The 21238-nt window shown below is 32.1% G+C and overlaps 2 protein-coding genes across 2 annotated transcripts in view; both read left to right on the top strand.

Moving 5' to 3' along the window:
- Window positions 1–6779, top strand: part of LOC140750916 (uncharacterized) — a 30958-nt gene extending 24179 nt beyond the window's left edge. The window contains exons 9-13 of the mRNA XM_073084659.1: window positions 441–570; window positions 1927–2093; window positions 3324–3443; window positions 3951–4021; window positions 4121–6779. Of these exons, the coding sequence (XP_072940760.1) occupies window positions 441–570; window positions 1927–2093; window positions 3324–3443; window positions 3951–4021; window positions 4121–4805 (1173 nt within the window). The 3' untranslated portion in view covers window positions 4806–6779. The remainder of the gene's footprint in view (window positions 1–440; window positions 571–1926; window positions 2094–3323; window positions 3444–3950; window positions 4022–4120) is intronic.
- Window positions 6780–12334: 5555 nt separating this feature from the next.
- Window positions 12335–20437, top strand: LOC140750834 (multiple inositol polyphosphate phosphatase 1-like). The gene is made up of 10 exons (XM_073084559.1): window positions 12335–12697; window positions 13170–13268; window positions 13679–14136; window positions 14486–14638; window positions 14802–14823; window positions 17829–18045; window positions 18289–18704; window positions 19043–19141; window positions 19243–19697; window positions 20171–20437. The coding sequence occupies exons 1-10, from the start codon at window positions 12350–12352 to the stop codon at window positions 20343–20345; spliced, it is 2442 nt and encodes an 813-aa protein (XP_072940660.1). The 5' UTR covers window positions 12335–12349; the 3' UTR covers window positions 20346–20437.
- The last annotated feature ends 801 nt before the right edge of the window (window positions 20438–21238 follow it).

Consider the following 21238-nt stretch of genomic DNA (forward strand, 5'->3'; position numbering starts at 1 on the left):
ATTTAAGAAAGAAGGACGTAGATAGCGAGCTTGAGTGACAGGGAAGCGACTTTGGATCTTAGCGCGCTAAGATTGATGGATGACGCACACAAGCCTGCTAATGGTGTGATCGATAGTCGGGTGTCATGTAGCTTACACTCAGCCGATTATACGTCATTTTATCTTGACATGGTTCAATATACCGAGGTTACCTCCACGGGCCAGATATATAAATCAACAGACAATCACCACTGGTTTTTTGTTTCACTCGTGACGATACGCTCGCAGAATTTTTAACGCTTAACTGGTTGCAGACTAATGGGTCGCAGATGTACGGTTATTGTTTTTGGTGTTTTATCATTTGGCGCCGCGACGTTAATAAATATGATCACTTATCTCCCGCGCACAGTATAAATGTTTGATATAAATCAGAACTTGTACTTAACCCTTGGTTGTTTTAGGATAGTATATCAGCGGTTATAGCGAAATATTCGTCTAATGGATACATGGATATTCTTACTGAAAAGTGGTATGGAGCTCTGCCCTGTTTTAAACTTAGTCCAGACTACGGAATTCAACCTAAACCTCTAGGTAAATATATTTTTAAGCTCTTACATTTTCCTCCAGATTCAATTCCTCGATAGTAAAGAAACGTGTTGATTTATTCCGCGCAGTGAAATCTGTCACGTGAATAGGTTCTATGTCACTATCCTAATGCATATTGCATATATCTACATCGTCAGCTGTTTCATCTCTGCCGGAAATTTCATTAGAATTTATCGCCACCCCCGCGTTAATCCAACCCTCCGAGCGATGAGGGAGAGGTATTACTACCATCCGACCTAAAAGATTAAACATGGGATTTATCGCTGAAAAAATGAGATGACACGTAAAGTGTGTTTACCTCTTATTTGGGATAACGTTGAGAATGGGTGACGAGAAAATTTTAAGTAGTATAGAATGAAGAAATTTCACCGGCAGTTGTTATTATTGCATTTGAATATTTTTTGCCACCTTTAGTCGCTGTAGAAGTTCAGATTAAAATTATTTAAAATTCACGTTCGCAAAATTGTTGATTGACATTTTGGGCTGCATTTGCATAAAAAAACGATGATTATTCAAATCCAAGTTACGATAAGCGTAAAAAATAAGAGTGATTGATGGATGTGGCATTATTTAATCTCCTTGAGGTATTAGAGTTATTTTAGACGGTCCCGATATTGCCTGACGATCCAATATGTGAGTATAAGTTCGTTCAACTTTATATTTTAGAAAACTTAAACTCAATATTGAAAAAGTTTTAAAATATGGAATAATTTTGAAATATAAAAATAATTTATAAGCTCTGTAGAGGAGTGCAGTTTGAACAATTTTATTGGTTTAAGTAATTTGGAAGAACATTCAATATTTTATGTCTTGGCAACATTATTACAAGGTATTTTACATTTCTATCTTTATGCACACTCATGATTTATGCATGGAATTTGTGCATCCTAAATTTACTGTGTAAAATGGAAGTGGTTTCTGCCAAATATTTAGGAATCCACTAAGAGTTTCGTGGTTTCAATTTCAATAACGCGCATGATATGTAAATTTCAAATTACTTTTGTAATATCCATTAATGATATATAACTCACGTATTTCCGATTATAATAGTCAGATGTATTTCCCGTAAAAAATCTTGTTTTCGTACCATACAAAACGTTTCATATTTGCGTTTATCGGTAATTAATTTACAACTGTTATATTCGTTAAAGCAAACCTAATGATTTATGAATTGTTATAATGTTGCAAAACAAATAATATTTAATAACAAACAAGCGGACGCAAACATTATTCAAATCATGGGCAATACCCAATACACGGCACGTCGGTAGGTAATTAAATTCGTCATAAAAATAATTTGGACAATAAAATCTCGCTGAGTTACACCCCTTTTGATTGCAGGCGTGGCCGCAGTGGCCGGAGTATTTATTCTGCTCGGAGTGGGAATGATCGTTGGATGTCTAATATTGATTTTGGAGCACCTTTTTTATAAATACACGCTGCCCGTTTTGCGTCACCAGCCTAAAGGCACTATATGGAGGAGCAGGAATATTATGTTTTTTAGTCAGGCAAGTTTTGTCCGTGATATATTTAACGTTGTATATGTATGTTAACGTTATAACCTATTTTTAGTTAGAAAGCATTTTCAACAGTTAGAACTACGTAGTTATTACTAAGTGCGTTTGTTAAAACTACAATTTACTAATCCTCAAAATTAAGTATAACGTAACACTAGTTCTAACTAGGGAAAACGTGTTTGAACTAAATGAGTAAGTAAGTAGAAAGGTAAGGTCTGAATTTATACGAATTGAACCCACAACCCATTGACAAAACAAGATCTGTATAGAATATGAATACACGTTTCAAAAAATTTATATTCGTATCTTTGTTTATGCTGTAACTTTTGGTAGTAGATATAATCAATTTAGCTAAGTTTTTATTCAATACTAGATGAAAATTCAAGTAGCTTAAGATGAATACTTGTTTAAGTGAAACGAGACCTATCAGTAAACTGAAGCTTAGTTCACTAGTACACCAGTTAGAAACTTAGTGGCTATCGATCTGCCTCACATTTGCATTCATCTCACACTTGAAGACTTTATTGGCTACACTCTAGTAGCGCCGAGCTGAGAGTCATCTAAGACTGAATAAATCACTTGCGTTGGACTTTGTTATCTTATATCAACTTGACCTTGTCGTTATAATCTTATTGGTACAGTCAATAAAGTTAGCCTTATGTTAGAGAAGTTACACAAGCTACACGATAGACATATATGTTTTAATTTTCTGGTGAGTACAGATTTGGTGGTTTATGAACGGTTAAATATACGTAGGTAAGAAGTTAAGCCGATGGTGGTAGTGGTTTTAATAGATCAAAAATGTTCAGGCAATTTCAATATTGGAATAAATATAAATTTGAAAACATAATGTACAAAAATGTAGATAAACTCAATAATAAAAAAATAATTAAAAAAAAGATAAACTCTTGTCGTACAATACTAGTACATTATATTTGGTAATTTTGTGATTAAATAGATAGCAGAATACCTTCCTGAATAAATGATCACTCTTTGTTGTCATTATCGGATAGATTCACTAATGATTTACATAAAACAAAATCTAAAAAAAAAATCTATTACAATCTCGTTTTGTTTTACATGTTATAACTTATTTCAGAAGCTGTATAGATTAATCAAACATAAATAAAAACATCTTACGAATAAACATGAAAACACTAATATTTATTAAGCTAATTAATATTTTCCAAACGTAAAGTGTCACATAGCGTGTTATTACAGAAGCTATACAGGTTCATCAACTGCGTGGAGCTGGTATCTCCTCACCACGCGGCGCGCGAGCTCGTCAATACTATCCGGCAAGGACACTTCACCTCGCTCTTCCAGAAGAGTGTCAAAAGGGTAAAATGTTTAGTATATCTCGATAATATTTAATATTCCACCTATAAAAGATTCCAGGTTGTACAAGAGCATCTTCGTAGGTAATTTTTTCCAAACTTGTATGATAGTAAACAAAAATCTCTTTCAGGCTGGCAATTTATCTGATTCTTCATACCTAAAACTATTTCTAGTGAAAGAAGTATTTTTTCTGTGGTCAAATCAAGTAATCATAACAAATCGTTAAAATGACGAACATATTCAGGCTTATGAAGATGTTTTACCTGTTAACTTAACAAATGCAGGCAGGAATGAGATTTTTTATAATAGTCTCTAATTGTCCGGATAAAGTTTCTCTCCATAACTTGGACAAATTTAAAGATTACGAAATTTAGGTGGAGTTCACCTAAAATTTTCCTCAACACGACTTTGCTAACAAACTTGTATTAAACATACTTAAATAATTAAAGTTTAAGAATATAGCTCTAATTTTGATTGGCATTTTACAACAGGAGAGCACGTTTGTTTCAGAAGGAACACGAACAGCGTAGGAGAAGAAAGAGTAAAGCCCAATTCTTCGAGATGATTCAAGAAATCAGGAGGTAATTAGGACAGCATACTTGCAATTTTAACGTACACATTTTCTAAGAAAGTCATTCATTTTGTTCAGATTTTAGTAACTCGTTTCATTATTTTAATAGGGTACAACAAGGCGGAAGAGACCACTCGTTGGATTCAATAAAAGAAAATGTTGCGGTAGAAATATCAGAGGTGTCAGAAGATGTCACAGAATCTAAATTCTTATCTCCGTCACCCGAAACCTCCAGTCGATCACCTAGGCAAAGTCGTTCACCGCGTCAACTTCGCTCACCAAGGTCCCGTCGAAAAAGATGCAGCCTTGCCGGTCTTAATGTCAGACGCTTTAGTACTGACTCAGTCCTAGGTTCAGATTCCGCTTCAATTTACGAACGCACCAGCCTAAATATAGGTAGAAGGCTAAGTCGAGATGTTAGCTGCCTTACTAATTCACCCCCCGATATCAATACTAGACTTCGGACGCCATCACCGATGGTGCGACGAGCGGAAGGTTCCTCCACAAGGTCCTATCAAGATGTCTCGGAAAGAACGAATCGTAACTACCTAAGCATAGACGGTCCGACTCATCGAGCCAGTGTGGAGATACTAGTTTCTCAAGAGAACGATGTGCCCCCCGCTCCACCTTATCCAAGAGTTTCGCCTACCGGAGCCAGGTCTGAACTATCCCGATTATCCGAAGAGGAGTTGATACGATTGTGGAGGAGTTCAGAACGAGAAGTTCGGGAAGCGTTGCTAGCAGCTCTTCAGGAGAGGAGGGCGAACTTAGACCCGAAGGAGGACCCGGGTTGAACGAGCTGTTTCCGTGACTGGAACGAAAATCGTGTAGAGATCATTTCGTGTTTCATTGTTGGTCGTCGCGAGGGTGCTAGGGAGTTCGTAGATCACGCTCGCAGTGGTTCAGCGGTGCCTTCTTTACGTTGTTTGATGCGGATTTAGCAGGTTAGTTCAACGATCGGTGTTCATTTGAGTGTCTTGGTATTATTATTGTATTTTACAAGCTGCCTTATTTTATATTCGAGTGCTTCTTTGACTTTGAATTCGCGTCAAACAATCTAACTAACGGTACATTCTAGATGAATTTGGAGATTTTTACGTCCATAAAATCAATTTAAGAAACGATTATTATTAGAAATATATAAGTAGTTAATGAAATTGACATAATTATTGTGTCTCTGTAAAAATATTATAGCCATGACCACAAAATTTAAAGTGCTTTATCCTATTTCTAGTGTAGCTGGCGTTAGGTCATTTCTTTCGATGTAGTTTGTAATTGCGTATTAATCTGATATGAATATTATGGAAAATTAGGCAAAATATATAAAATTGTATTATATAAAACGTATGTACATTAATTTGTAATTATTGTAGTCTATGGAGTTGAAAAGCAATATTTTCAAACTTTAAAGTAATATTGACGTGTAATATTAAATTTCCGTTCAAAACTATACATTTAAACTTACAAATGATACTGTAGATAAAACTATTGCAAATATTAAAATCAAATTTTAAAAGTTTTAAATTAAATACAAGCGCGGACACTTACAATAAGGCCACTTAAGTGCCTTGAGTACATTTCGTGTCTACTTTTAGGCACTCAGAAAAACCTACAAAAATTGTTTATCAGAATACTGAATTGATTTACATTAATTTGTTACTATTCTACTTGATGATTGTAAACGGAATAACTAAGTGTAGAAAATTGATTAAGCAATTATTTTTATTTTTATTATATATTACATTTTACTACAGTAATAGATGACGTGATGTGTAGGTTGGTATTAAATTTAATCTTAGATATGATGAAAAAAATAAATACTGCCGTAAGTTTAAGCAAATAGTTACATAAGAGTAAGTACACAACTTTTTCCTAGATTTGCACCCTAGATTTTAGTTTAGGATTTTCTCTCTATCTATTCCTTCTAATATTATTATAGTCAAACATAATTCCCTACAAGCCTTCCATTTTGTTTTGCGTATTTATAAACCTACGAATGTTAATGCAAAAATATAAGTAATATTTTCCTACAAATACATAGATCTGTATTATTGAATACAAAAAAATCTAAATATATTTTAGTAAATTAATCTTAATCGATATAAAAATAATTAATTTGAAGATTAAAATCGATTTAATTCTGGGAAGTTATTGTTTCTATTACTTAAAAAGTTCACAAAAATAATGAGAATATGCGTCATTTATTTTGTTATACTTCTTATTCAGAATAATCTCTTGTGTAATCTCCTCATGATTATTTTTAAGTTTAAGGTGTTTTTAGTATTTTAACAAGAATATGACGTAATAATTGTCTAATTCGGCAATATAATTAGAGTTTTTCATTGTGTTAATACCAAATTAATGTACCCATTTAACTAATGATAACTTCAAATTACGTTATAACCTGTTATATTACAAAATTATCAACACATTAATAATTGCGTGTAATCATTTAGTTTGTGTTGCGATGTTACATTCCTTGTGCTTTAGTTTACTCCAATTTGGACCAAAATAACAAAAGTGTTATTGGTAAAGATTCTATTACTTACAATTCTATTGGATGTGATTCATCTAGTGATATTAAAGTCTTATGGATTTCTGTAATTATATTACGGTCTATAGAGTAATTACAATATTGACATATAAGTAGACTTACTATTACGATGATATATAAAATACAGCTAGAAAATGTATGATGGTATAATTTAGAATGTTTGTGGTATAGCAATCTGTTATTATTCCTGGGGCCTACCACCATCTTTTGAAAACCATCATAGTTCAGGAAAGTTTATTTCCTCCTTAAAACAGTAAAATATTCCGTCATACACAGTTGAACAAACTTAAGCCCTTATTAATTTTTCGCTTATCCATTGTATAAAACCAACTGAAATTGTCATATTTTGCTATAAAAGTATGATTAAAATAATATTGTTTTAAGAGATGGTAGTAACCCCCATGTATTTGTGTATGTCACTAATAAATTTTGCGTGTGCCTTTTTATTTTGTGTTATATTGTATCTTTTATAGGTTCACTTAGGTACTTATAAATCTTATTTATATTAAAACCAACCTCATTTCTATATTTTTTTTTATTTTCGTAATGTACAATTACTTAATACCCTGGCGTGACTCTTTTCTTATGTTACAAAAAATCTACGTTTGTTTTATATAACACCTTTTTATATATTTTTTATTACATCGTGTACTAATTTGACCGTTATAATTGTCTTCATAGTTTAATTACAGAACTTTATTATTGTGTAATGGATAGTATGTATATGCTGAAGTATCTATGGCACTTTTATGGTATGAATTATTTTTAACACAAATGGAAAACCACGTTAATCTGTGGTTATTCAATATTAGCACTATAAATATATTTTCACCACCTTTTGTTTGCTTTTCAATTAATATATTTGTTATCCAGATTTTTCGAGGCATATTCATATACTCGTAATGCTCACATCTGTAGTTCTGTTATATGATGCTTAAATTATTTTAGTTATTAAAATCAACTACATGAACAACTATTTTATTTTATTACTACTATTTTTGAGGTTGTAGAACCTTTCGTGGTTCGACTCCGGGGGTACCACCACCACACCTAATAACAGTGTTAAGCGCTGTTGTGTTCTGGTTTCAAGGGTATGTTAAGGGAGACATACTTTCCGGCGTTCCTGCTTAGTCCTCTGGGGTAGCGATGCACCTGTGGCTGACCTCAGGTAGGAACCTAATCCTAACTGGGGTTGATAGATGTCCATGGATAGCTATTAGCAGTAGCTATTTGCTATCAGGGCGACTGCATGCTCGTCTGCTACTCTCATATTATAATAAAATATTTTTATTTTAGGAAAAACTTACTACGTTATTTGTACTCTACACTACTATTCTAATTCTACGTTATTTTAAAACGGCGTAATGTCTATTTCTATTATTGCGGTATTTTATATATTTTTTGTTTGTTATCAATGTATTACAACGATTCCTTTGCCGCTGACCCACGAAGCAAAATTTGTTTACCAGCAATTGTCGCTTTGTCATGAAAATACGGGTTTGTACACAAACCGTCCGAGTTTCGAATGAACAAAACATCCACTGCAAAATAAAAAAAAAACAATGTACCTACTATATATTTTATTTCACAACGTTGTGTCAACAATAGACGTATTTTGGATAAACTTTGCCACGCCAGGGTAAAAAATTAAAATTACATTTTTTTACAATTATAATGTATTATTTATATTATTTGCAGTTGAAAACTATTTCTAGCTTAATGATACAAAATACGATTAGATACTATTGTATGCTGTTATGTTGCTTAAAACTATATGCTGTAACTGCTTAAAGATATATTTTTTGTTACAAATTAAATAATGAGGATTACATTTTAATAAGACAAGTATGTACGTATAAAATATATAATTACTAATTAATTACATATGCCAAGGTTTGATTGGCAGTTATTGTATTGAAAAACTGAAACGCCAATTTTAATAATAGTGTATTGTCCGAATAGATTGGTCGGGTTATGTGTATATTATTGTAAATATACAAACGATTTTATCGATATAAATAATCAATACATCATTAACTGGGCAGTAATAACACCGAGTTTAATCTTTAAGTTTACTACTTTATAATTATTTATCAAAATAAAATTTTGTTACATATGTACGTTAAATAATTTCATTCGACTTAATTTTCATTGCTTATATTACAAGTAGGTTCAATTTTATTAGTAGTTTTCAATAATAAAACAGTTACAATTTATTTCATATAACACCTATATTATGCTAGGTTTTTATTTAATTAAGTATAATGTACACATAATTTAATTTTTTATTATTGTTATTATTCTAATAGTCACAAAGTTGAAAGACTACACTTGTTTTAGTAATATCGAATGTTATTTTATAATTGAATGGGTTCTCATAAACTACCCATCTTTATCTACAACCTATGTTATTCAATCCGATGCCCACGGCTAGCTGTTACAAGAAACCATAATAATTTTAATATCATATCCATTTATTTATTTAACTATCGACGCCACTATCCAATAGGATAAGACATAGCAGTTGAGTAGTTTTCATTTTTTTGTCTGTAAACAGCTATTTATTTTTGTTATGTAGCTTTTGTGTGTTATTATGATAACTTTCGATTTAAAATTCGACTCCGATATCGTATAATTATTATCTACATTATTTATACCAAAAATGTTAATATAATGTGATTTTTTACATCCGTATGAAACCAGAAAGTAATATTCAATTTGTCGTCATGAAACCAGAAAGTAATATTCAATTTGTCGTCATCAATTTTGTGCGTCTTTCAATACAGTTTATGAGTACATGACAAATTGATTTAGGACCGGTGTGATTGACTACTGCCCGTTAATGAGTCTGCCGTGACGATAGTTGAAAAATAAACTATTTGTGCCAAATCATTTGTTTCATTTACTTATTACCCATACTTATTACTTACCCATTTTAAAAAGTTAAAAAGATCCGTACTTAAGTCTGTACTAGGTCTAACGAAATTTATTTTTCGAACACAATACTAAATGTCCAAAAGTATATATTTATATATTTTTTTACCTTTTTTGAATAACAACAGAGTAAATATTATGTCTGTTAATTAATATAAAGAAAGATATAAAAAATTGGTTCTTATGGTAAATATTACTAAGAAGGTGGAAGGTTGTAGAACGAACTTGAAGGTGGTAGAACCTTTGTGGTTCGACTCCGGCGGCACCACCGCCACACCTATTTCTACCCAATAACAGCAGTGGTAGGCGCTGCTGTGTTCCGGTTTGAAGGGTGTGGTAAGGGAGACAGCCTTTTCCGAGGCGTTCCAGCTTAGTCCTCAGGGGTAGCGGCGCATCTGTGGCCGACCTCAGGTTTGAATATCTAATCCTATCTGGAGTTGATTACAGATGTCCATGGGCGGCAGTAGCCACTTACCATCAGGTGGACTGCATGCTCGTCTGCTACTCTTATATTATATAAAAAAAAAAATAGTAAGAATCAAAATTGAATAAATTGGGTTGGTTAAGTTTAATGTTGGCAAAACAGATTTTAATAGATTCTGTTCTTTGCATAACGGCCGATTATGTAATTTCCTACACCTGTTACCGGTCGTAATATCACGAAAATCTTAAAAAAATAATGTTTTACTACACATGCGACTTGTTTTTAAATTAGGTACTCATATTACCTACATAAGTAATGTGACCTTTATTTAGGTTAGTTAAATTTGGAGATTTTTATTAGTATTTGGAGATTTTTGGAACTGACAATCCATAACTGGACGTAAATATTCTCAGCACACTTTTTAATATTATGATATCTTAGATATTTAATTAATTGTCTATTTGCTTAGAAAACAAGGAAAACGCAATGATTTGCAAAAAATGTTCAAACAAATATTCCAACTGTAATTGTAAGGGACGAATGTGATATTGTAGGGTACGGTTAGGGGTTGTTACGTATGGAACTGACCCACAGGGCATAAATCTGAAAAGGGGTTAGATATATTTAGAATGGTTGGTGATCATCAAGGATACAGCGATGTAGGTACCCCTATAATGCCAATTGTAAGTAAGGCAGGAAAGAATATTTTTTTTATTACGTAATTGTATGTATTCCGACGAGAAAATGTCTACCACAAAGTGATATTTACCTATAATTTTACACGTAAAATAAATAAGCGCGTATTATTGTTTCGCCGGTCTTTGCATGGATATTCATACAATTCAAGTCGCATTTATTCAATAAAGTAAATTATAATAGTTAGTTAGAGACTTGTTGAACAGAAACAAATTACAACGAACAAACGAAACGCAAGTTAAATTAATATTGATATCAATTTTATTAATTCCTTTCTGATTAAACATTTCTTAATATAGGCGTATAATATTGAAGATTTGGATATGCGTCTTAATAGGTAAATAAGATATTAAATAGCTTATAGAGATGGGTTAAGTAATTATGCTAAACAAGCTAGGGAAAATAAGCTACGAACTTTTTTCTTGTTTGTTACTGGCTCTTTTTGTTTGTCGATAGTGTCGAGGTTAATTGTTATTAAATATTCCGAGCTCTGAGTGAATTAATCCCATTTTATTATATTATTATATTGACACCAAAACGAGTGTGCATCCCACCTAATAGTTGGTTGTCACTGCCTCCTACAGACATGCTACTAACACAATAGTGATTTTGTGGTAGTAGGTACATACTACGTAGTATCTAAGATCGATTATTCATATAATTCTAAGTCTCTATCGTACTTAATCAAGCCAAAATACGGTAGATCTGCCTCTAGGATAAATATAATTTGTACCATATGATATGGATAAATAGTCATACCTACTAAAATGTATAACTTTATATTGTAGCGAAGTAAGTACTACCGAACAATGTAATGTGTGAACTAAGGAGATTCCAACTTGCAAGAGTGAGTTGTAAGTAGAAACACCAGTCATGATGACAATGGTAAATGCCCACTAAGCTTACAGAGCTAATGAAGCAAGTATTTGCATGTGGCAGTAGGTATGTGGAATTATTTATAGTTATACGTAAGTGACTATAGCACGGACTTGACTTTACTATTAACCTATCTACCTACATACATACCCTCGACCACTTAAATATGCACTAAAACCTTAAAGTTATTAAGTAGGTACAGTTCATTATCATTTAATTTTAATGCAATTATTTCCCAATAATCAAATGGACGAAATTATTGTCTAGAATAAGACTTGCTTAACAAGTCTTCAGTAATTAGATAATGTAGTTGTAATCGAATAGGCGTTCATAAAAGTCTCAATCGTATTCCGTACCTTTGCATTGATAAATTTAAAACGAATTTAAATACTCTTTTTGATATTTTGATTACCATAATATAATGAAATTGGTGACTTCAATATTGTTATGTATTTTAATAAGAAGTGGCAGTTTTTCAAAGTGTTATTGGAACTCGTGTTGTCCGTTTAAATATTTTTCAAGCAAAACACCTTACAATTCCATACGAGGTGATATACGGGATTCGATTCTCAAGCTGAGTGGTAAGTAGTTATGATACATATTTAGATTTAAGTTCATATATTGAATAAATTCAAATTATTATTACACTGCCCTAAAAATATTATTTATTGAAATTTAAATATAAAAAAATGTAAATATAAATAAATACAAGGGTCCATTAATATTTTGCATTTATAACATCCATCTTTACCTTTGTTGTAAAATAAAAAATCGTTTTAGGATGTGAACCAGTTAGCATTTGGAGTCTAATCAGACATGGAAAAAGAAACCCGGGTTCCGAATACGGTCATAACATGAAAAATGTGATCGGCCTAAGAGATTACGTCATATCGAATTATGAGCAGGGGGAAAGTCCACTTTGCGCCCAAGACGTCGAAAATTTACGCAATTGGCGACACGACAGCGATATATTTGAAAAGATACACGGTTTAACTGACGAGGGTTATCTCGAAATGGTCGGGATTGGTAGCAGATTAAGGGAGGCATTTAGAGAATTATTGGCGCGAATCGAGGAAGGTAGCTATAGATTTCGATCGGCTTATGGACATTGGATGGAAGATGGTGTGAGTGGTTTCATTACGGGTCTCACTAATGAAACGTTAATTATTGAGGAGTCAAATGCTACATACGATATTTTGGCTGTAAGTTAGTTTTTTTATATAGACATTTTGTTGATAATGGAATCAAACATATCCTTTGTAAACCTTGCATTAAGGATCTGTTTTCGTAAGAAGCGGTCCCCTTGAGACACGTTAGTCTCAGTTTGATTGTGAAGGCAGGATTTGTGCCCTCTGGAATCTCTGGAAGTAGTTCTCTTACTATATGCACACATGAAATAAAATGTAATTTTCATCATTAGGATTCATATTCAAAGCTTAGCGCGACTTTTCATTACAACGTAATTATTTTAATATTATAGATTGACATGAAACAAACAATAATTTGAATAGTGTATTTATTATTATAATTTGACTTCGAAAAATTGTTTTTTTTTCGTTTTTAATAAAAATTAAAACTTCTGAGTATAATGACCATGTTTTTTAAATAACAGAAATACGACGATATACTAGATTACTTTTTATACTAACCTAAATTACGACTTTCTAATTTCAGCCTTACGAAGCCTGTCCAAAATATCGCCATGACGTCAAAAGGAATCCGCTCACGTATATTGAAGTATCGAAATATGAATCGAGTAATGAATATACAGCTGTAAGTAATGTTTTTCAATTACATGCATTTATTAAAATTTTAAGTATTGCAAGCTGACATTGGTGTGACATACTGATATCCCAACAAATACAGGTCTGTGGATAATCCAATAGTTGAAATAAATAGTGGTCCCAGATATCTTTGATTTTTTCAAAGTTATGAGGATGTCAGAAATTTATGATTCGTTGCTATGACGGTGAGATGAACCAATTATTGTTTTTTAAAGTTCTCCAAAGTATGTGAAGTCTACTAATATTTTAGCGGGGTGGTCTATGGTATAAGTTCCTTTCACTCCCAAGGAGACCAGTGGCCTGCAACAGGACATAAATGATTTGACGATGACATTTCTCTTTATACAAGGAATATAAACTACTGAAATGGTAACAGTACGAATAATTATCTTATTTCAGATGAAGCACGGCCTTGAAAGGCGTATTGGTGTCAAGAATGGTTTATCTAATTCAAACATAACAGCTTTGTATGACCTTTGCCGGTATACCTGGTCAGGTGTACAGAACAAGCCAAGTCCGTGGTGCGCTCTGTTTTCTCCCGAAGACCTTAAAGTTCTGGAGTATGTTGGAGATTTGAGACATTACTATCGCAATGGGTATGGGACACCAATGAATATAATCTTTGGTCGTATCCCAATGGCAGATTTGTTCAAAACTTTCTCAGAAAACAGGGAAGGGTTTGGAAAGAAATTAACAACTTATTTCTCTCATGCAACTATGATGGATATGGTTTTATCGGCTCTCGGACTTTCCAAAGATGAAACCCCATTGACCGGTAAATACAGAGATCCGAAAAGAAAGTGGAAAACCAGCACATTGTCTGCTTTTGGTGTAAATCTGATGGCTGTATTAAACAGGTATGTATTCCTATAAAAATACAAGTGATATATTTGTAATCTTTCATATGTTGTGTAAATTTTAAAATCAGTTAAGCTGCTTGACATACTGTTTACTTAGAGTAGACAAGTAACATGCTAATGATAATTATGATTAGAGTTAAAGTTGTTTTTCATAGGAATTTTCTATTCTGTAGAAAATTCAGAAATAAGAACATGTGCGATATACTTTACATTATTTTTTAGAAACGTTTGTTAATACATTGCACAAATCACTTTCCACAGCAAAATATTCTGAGCAATTAATAGAATATTTATTCTAAATATATTTTAATCATTATACTATTCTAATCATCAATTTTGTTAACAGGTGCACCGTAAACAATCTGACAGAATACAAAGTAGTGTTCTACTTTAATGAGGATCTGTTAACCTCAATATGCAACGGAGGGATTTGTTCCTGGCAAGAATTTGAGGAAAAATTCAAACCTTTTGTCGACGCAAACATACAATTTTGTTTTACGTGATCGTAGAAAATTCTATTCTTAATAATATGTTAAATTGTACTGAGTTTGTGGCTAAATGGAGGGCGACTAATTTGATCACTGTCGAACTTCAACTGTATATAATAAAGTGTTTATCTTTAACAAGAAAATCAAATACAATTATATTATTTCTGTTCTAAGTGTTCTTGATAAGAATACTAAAGTGAGGGATGACTAGAATTACTTTTAAGAAAAACAGTTCTAAGATAATCCGACTAAGAATAAAATCCTTCTTAAAAAACGAAGCATGTTTTAGTCGAAATCAAAATAAATTTTATCGCAGCAAATACAAATTGGTATTTTAACAAAATGTTAGCGTGTATTATCTTAAGTTGTATCACAAGACAAAATAAAAAAAATCCGTAATAAATACAACACAAAAACAATAATAAAGCCTCCGTCGTCCGTATTGAAACTTTTATTCATTAGAGAACCCTAATATTTAATTTATGGCATTGTCATTTGAATTAACGATTCCTGTCAGTTCAAATGATAGCAGTCATTTTTATTCCTATCGTAAAATACGATCGTTTTTGACATATTTTTTATGTTTTTTGATATAAGAGATCAGTGTTTCCAATTTAGTGAATCAATTTAAAGGGATAATAAATATGAACAAAATAAAAAATGTTCTTCATTTGTATATATTGATAAAAACTGCCGAAAATAAAACATAAAAAATATAACTACTTTGTTATTGGAAGTCGACCTTTTGTCAAAAGTAGTATTTGAATATTTTGCTACCAGAATGTCGGAACCCAATAAATGATTATAAACGAACCATTATAATGCCCTAGGGTTTTTAACCGCGGGCGAAATTACCTATCTGGGCTCTAGCCAAAAACGAATACCGTTAAAATTTATTAATTTTATTGAATTTTGGCTTTAATTTCTCAAAATTAACATAATTGATTATATAAAACCAATCCATTAATGTAATGGGCCTTTATTTGTAAATTCGAAAAACATGAAGCAGAGTACATTATTGAGAGAACCTATCTACATCATCTACAACACTGGCCAGAAGACTTCACACGGATCATTACATTAATAAAATACGTTTAGTTTTTATTATATCACTATCGACTCATTCAATCAGAAGATTATGATGAAAAATTTAAAGCTTCAAAGTGCATTAGGTATATTGGATGTACAAAGAATAGCACAAATACAGATGTGCCTTGATCTTAGAAGGTGACGCTAGTTTGTGAACATTTTTTGCCTAAGTATATTGTACGTAACTACATCTATAATAGACTCCTAATAGAATTGGTGTACTATTACCGATTAAAGTTTTATTACTTGACGAGCTTTTGCCCGTGGCTTCGCTCGCGTTAGGAAGTAATATTTTCACCCCCCTATTTTATTCTCTTGGGGGTAGAATTAATCAAAATCCTTTCTTAGTGGATGCCTATGTCATAACATCTACTTGCATGCCAAATTTCAGCCCGATCCGTCCAGTGGTTTGGGCTGTGCGTTGATAGATGACTATGTCAGTCAGTCACCGTTGAGTTATATATATTTAGAAGACTAAAATGGCTTATAGAAAAGTATTAGCCACAAGCCCATAACTATCAAATTAGAACAAAGCAGCTATAAACAGCTTAACAGGTGTGACGGTGATGCCGCCGCTATCGCCATAAACAGTTTTATTACGTATATTATACCCTTGGTAATTAAACTAAGCTGGTAAGAATAACATAAATATTATCGATAATAATAAAATATTTGTTATTAACAATTTTATTACATGATAATTATGAAGTTGTTTCCGCTTTAAAAAAAACATAATTTAATTTGAAAAACAATATTTGCTGCACAAACATACGTAAAACACATGCTCACGTAAAATGATTTTCTCTTCTCCTTTGTTAAATTATTAGCTCTATTTAAGTACTAATATTTCTCTTATTACACGTTAATATTTATCTTATATACGTTATTTTAGAAAATCAACTTTTATTTTTTCTCGGAATATTATATTGACGTGATTTAATTAAACCTTCTAATTAATATATTCACCACAAAATTTTGAATGCAGATGAGAACAGTGATGTCTTATCGAATTTCCGTTTCCAGATTATGTTGTCTCTCTTTATAAAATTTACGTTGCTACATTTATTAAATACCTTTCATTGCAAAGTTTCAATGCAATGTGCTGTATTGGGTAAGTATCTGCAGCAAATCAAACGGTTCGAGCTTAGTTTATATTAATGGTTAAAAAACAAAATTTAATACTTTTTAAAATTTGTACTATTAAATATAATTTTAAAAGCCTAAACTGAGATACAGAAAAATTTTTGGAGTTTACTCCTTAAGAAACGATTTGAGTTATAAGGCCCGGTACGGAAATTTTATGAGGAGTAAAATCAAGTGTAACACGAAAAATTGAGGCGTAACGTAGAAAGAGACAAACATATATATCTGTAGGATTAAACGTGTAAAAGAATGAGATGGAATACATTACACAGCGTATCTCATTCTCGGGGTCTCCTCTTTGCGCGATACTTCGTAGTCTCACTGTATAGTTCACTACCTCCAGTCTGAGAGTTGAATGTGTGCGTATGTTTGTACGTGTGTGTTGCGCGCCTGCGTATTACGATAATTACAGTATTTAAGAATGATATTATAATTTAAAGTGAAAGAAATCAATCATCCTAAAATTGGATTTGTATAAATTGAACACAATTATTATTATTATTATTATTTATATTATTTTGTAACATACTTTATGTAATACGCATTATTGAAGTAATATAAATAATCCGAATAATTACAGATATATGTTTGTTTCTCTTATCATTTTAGCAGATGCGTTCATTTACCCTTTTTTTCTATTCGATATATATCATAATTATCGTTCGTAAGGAGTAAACTCCAATTGTGCGTCGTAGCTGACACACACACATTTTTTTTTTAAATTTTAGTTATTTGTAACGTAATTTGATCTCATACAATACACAATTACTGGTATAATTAAATCTTCCAAAGACGTACATGGAAGTGACCTTCTGTATTGATTACCTTATCTTAGACTAATAAGTCTTAGTCTTTTTTGTCACTCAAAATCCAGAGCGAATATTTTATAAACTCGTTCTGATGTTATTAACATAAGACATATTAGTGACTCATCGGATCCCATATTCAGTCGTGTTTAGGCTGTAATAGAAGGATAAAGTCTCCTCAGTATGTAAATTAGTGCATACAGATTATTTTATTGAAACGATGAAGGTTCCCGTATTAATAGTGTTAATAGTATTGATAGGTTATGGAGAGTCGTTATATTGTTATTGGAACACTGGTTGCGCATACAAGTTCTTCTCTAGTAAGACTCCTTACAACTCTATACGAGGGGACATTAGAGATTCGATTGTGAATTTAAAAGGTACGAAGAAAATTAATTAATTACCAGCTTTTATTTAACTTTAAATGTATGTATGTTCATTGTTATCATACATTTTTCTGAGGCTTAATATTTAAATCTGATGATTGCAATTATTCTTTATTCTTGTAAATAAACGTATATGACTTTAAAAATATCTACATGATATTGAAGATATCTTTATATTAGTAAATAAATTAAATAATTCAAAACAATAATACATTAATTGATCATTTTTAAAAACAGGCTGTGAACCTATCAGTATTTGGGGATTAATAAGACATGGAAAGATACAACCGAATGCTGTGCAAGGGAAAAATATGCAAAATGCGATCACTATAAGAAACGATGTAGTAACCAGTTACGATAAAGGACATAGTTCATTATGCGCGCAGGATGTTGAAAATCTGAAAAATTGGAAATTAGATAACAAATTTCTACAAGAGCATCAGTTAACAGAAGAGGGTTATCAGGAAATGTATGGAATAGGAAAGCGCATAAAAGAGACGTTTCCTCAGTTACTTAATGATATCAAAGATGGTAGTTACACAATCCGACCAGCTCATGGCCACTGGATTGAAAAAAGTGCGAAGGCTTTTGTTGAGGGATTGGGAAATAGACGGGTGAAATTGGAGAACTCTAAGGAAAATGACGTCATGGCTGTAAGTTTTACTTTTAGTTTTTTTTTTAGTTTTAAATGTGATAAAAATGTTTAAATTTACGCCATTTTTTTAAGTTATTTATTCATTTTATTTGATCTCATGTGTACGCAAAGCAATCTAAATATTTGATTCTATTTTATACGAACGAATTTATAACTAAATATTGACAACCTACTATATACTTTTATAACATTTTTATTAAATCACATCAAAAAGCCAATTGATGTTACGTATCAACAATGTATATTTTTACTATAGACGAAACGGTTTTTATTGTTTATTCGATTTATTTAAGTTTAATTAAATATTTTATGTCTGAAGTTCTCAACTTATTTCAGCCATACTTGACTTGCGGGAAATATCAAAAAGACGTCCAAAATAACCCCGATATTTTCGCTGAAGCAGACAAGTACATCAGCACATCGGATTATCTGGCGGTAAGATTTCGCACAAAAGACAACCAGAGTAACTCGTGAAAAATTGATTGAACCGAATCTGCTTACTTGAAACTAAAACTGATAAAAGATTTATATTTCAGGCTAAGGATAGGATCCAGCGACGAAGTGGAATAGAATATGATTTAACAGATGTGAACGTTACTGCTCTATATGATTTATGCCGTCACACATTGTCGGGTTTCGACAATAAGGTCAGTCCTTGGTGCGCACTTTTTACTTCAGATGACCTACAAGTATTGGAATACATACACGATTTGCGATACTATTACAAAAACGGTTACGGAACAGCTCAGAATGGGAAATTCGGTGGCATCCCGTTAGAAGATTTGTTAATGAGTTTCCAAAGAGCTAAAGAAGGAAATGGGAAGAAGATCACTGCATATTTTACGCACGCTACGATGATAGACATGATTTATATGTCGCTCGGACTCTTCAAGGACGCTCCACTAACGGCGGCTAATAGAGATCGTGATAGGAAATGGAGGACGAGTAAAATATCTGCATTTGGAGTTAACTTAGTAGCTGTATTAAACAGGTAAATAAATACCTATTTGTCTATTACCATTGAGATACAAAAAGTTTTATAAGAGTAAGGTTAACAACATAGCATAAATGTATAAATCCGGTCAGAGATAATTATAATGTTCCATTTTTTGAGACCGTAGTAAAATTTTATTAAATTTTGTTTTAATTGCAACCAAACTACAAACAGATAAAAATATCATAATCGGTCTAGTGTTTTCCACCTATTAACAGTCTATAAGTACGTTATATTAATTTAAAATATAGCATATATCGTTCCAATAATTTAGATGAATGCTAAAGAATACACATACATAATATTTACGCTCGAAAAACTACTCTCTGCAATTTAATAAAAAAGTTACTCTGAAAAAAACAAGTTAACGTACAGCCTAACACGCAATCCGCAATGTTCCGTTTGTACAATATACGAACGAAACTAAATAAAAAAACAAATAACACAAACAAGTAAAATGGATGTTACAGATGCTCGAAAAATGGATCGGATGACTACAACGTTGTGTTTTATTTGAACGAGGAGCCGATGAGATCAATATGCGAGGAAGGTGTTTGTTCTTGGCAGGAGTTTGAAGATAAATTGAAGCCATTTGTTAACACTACCACTGACTTTTGCGAGTTCCAATCCGAACCGTACAAATAGGATTTCTAACTTTCCAAAAACTTATATGATTGATCATGTTGTGATATGACCTTAAGCTAAAAATATAGCAAATAAATCGTTTTAAACGGAAATATTTTATTTTCATTCTTACGTTAAATTTTTTGCCGCTTTTCGCTCAAATTTCCGTATAATCCACAAGTTCATATTGACATTTTACAACAACGTGGTTGGCAAAATAATTTTATCAAAGTAGCAAGTACCGTAGATTTTGAGGCACGTTAAAAGTTTAGTCTTAGGGGACATGACTTCGTTATGTCATTAATATGGGATTAATTACTAGTTAATTGGTGGTCTCAGAGGCTATTTTAGCATGATATATTACAAGATAATATTATATATTACATCAGTTTAATACGATTTCGATCACACTCATAAAAAAAGTAACCCACTTAGTACAGAAATCTTAACAAACCACGATGCCTTGTCACTATTTCATAATTATGTAATAATTATAATTTATGTAATAATTTAATTCACTTGTGAAATACTTTAATATATGAGGTGTTTATATAGCGACTTCGTAGAGTAGTCTATATTTGTACAATAGATTTGACACAACCTAGTGGACACATAAAGCAAGGGTATCGCCGGTCATATCCGCTCACTCCATCCTGCCATCCGTCTCGCCTTTGAAGAGCCTTTTTATACATTTTTAAGGGATCCTGTAGCTGTTCCGATAAATGTTCAGTTGTATCCGGCGTGAAACAATGCATGTTTTTGTTCTGTGTCTATTCACACATACCATTAACAAATCGCATGGCAGCGACAAAATGCCTCTAAGCTGTGGTTACTATATGGTTGTGTTGATACAAATTTGCACCTGTCCATGCGGTTATCGTTGTGGTGTGGCTGTGGTTTCGACAAATCTGTCA

The sequence above is a fragment of the Epargyreus clarus genome, unplaced genomic scaffold, assembly GCF_041222505.1.
Source record: "Epargyreus clarus isolate Ecla_fem2 unplaced genomic scaffold, WU_Ecla_fem_2.2 ptg000021l, whole genome shotgun sequence".
Classification (NCBI taxonomy): domain Eukaryota; kingdom Metazoa; phylum Arthropoda; class Insecta; order Lepidoptera; family Hesperiidae; genus Epargyreus; species Epargyreus clarus.

Bases quoted from the DNA above. Each gene is read 5' to 3' on its own strand.
- LOC140750834 (XM_073084559.1), top strand. From the start codon at position 12,350: ATGAAAAATGTGATCGGCCTAAGAGATTACGTCATATCGAATTATGAG. The intron at 13,269-13,678 runs GTAAGTAATGTT...ATCTTATTTCAG, and splicing joins CGAGTAATGAATATACAGCT to ATGAAGCACGGCCTTGAAAG. The intron at 18,046-18,288 runs GTACGAAGAAAA...TTTTAAAAACAG, and splicing joins TTCGATTGTGAATTTAAAAG to GCTGTGAACCTATCAGTATT.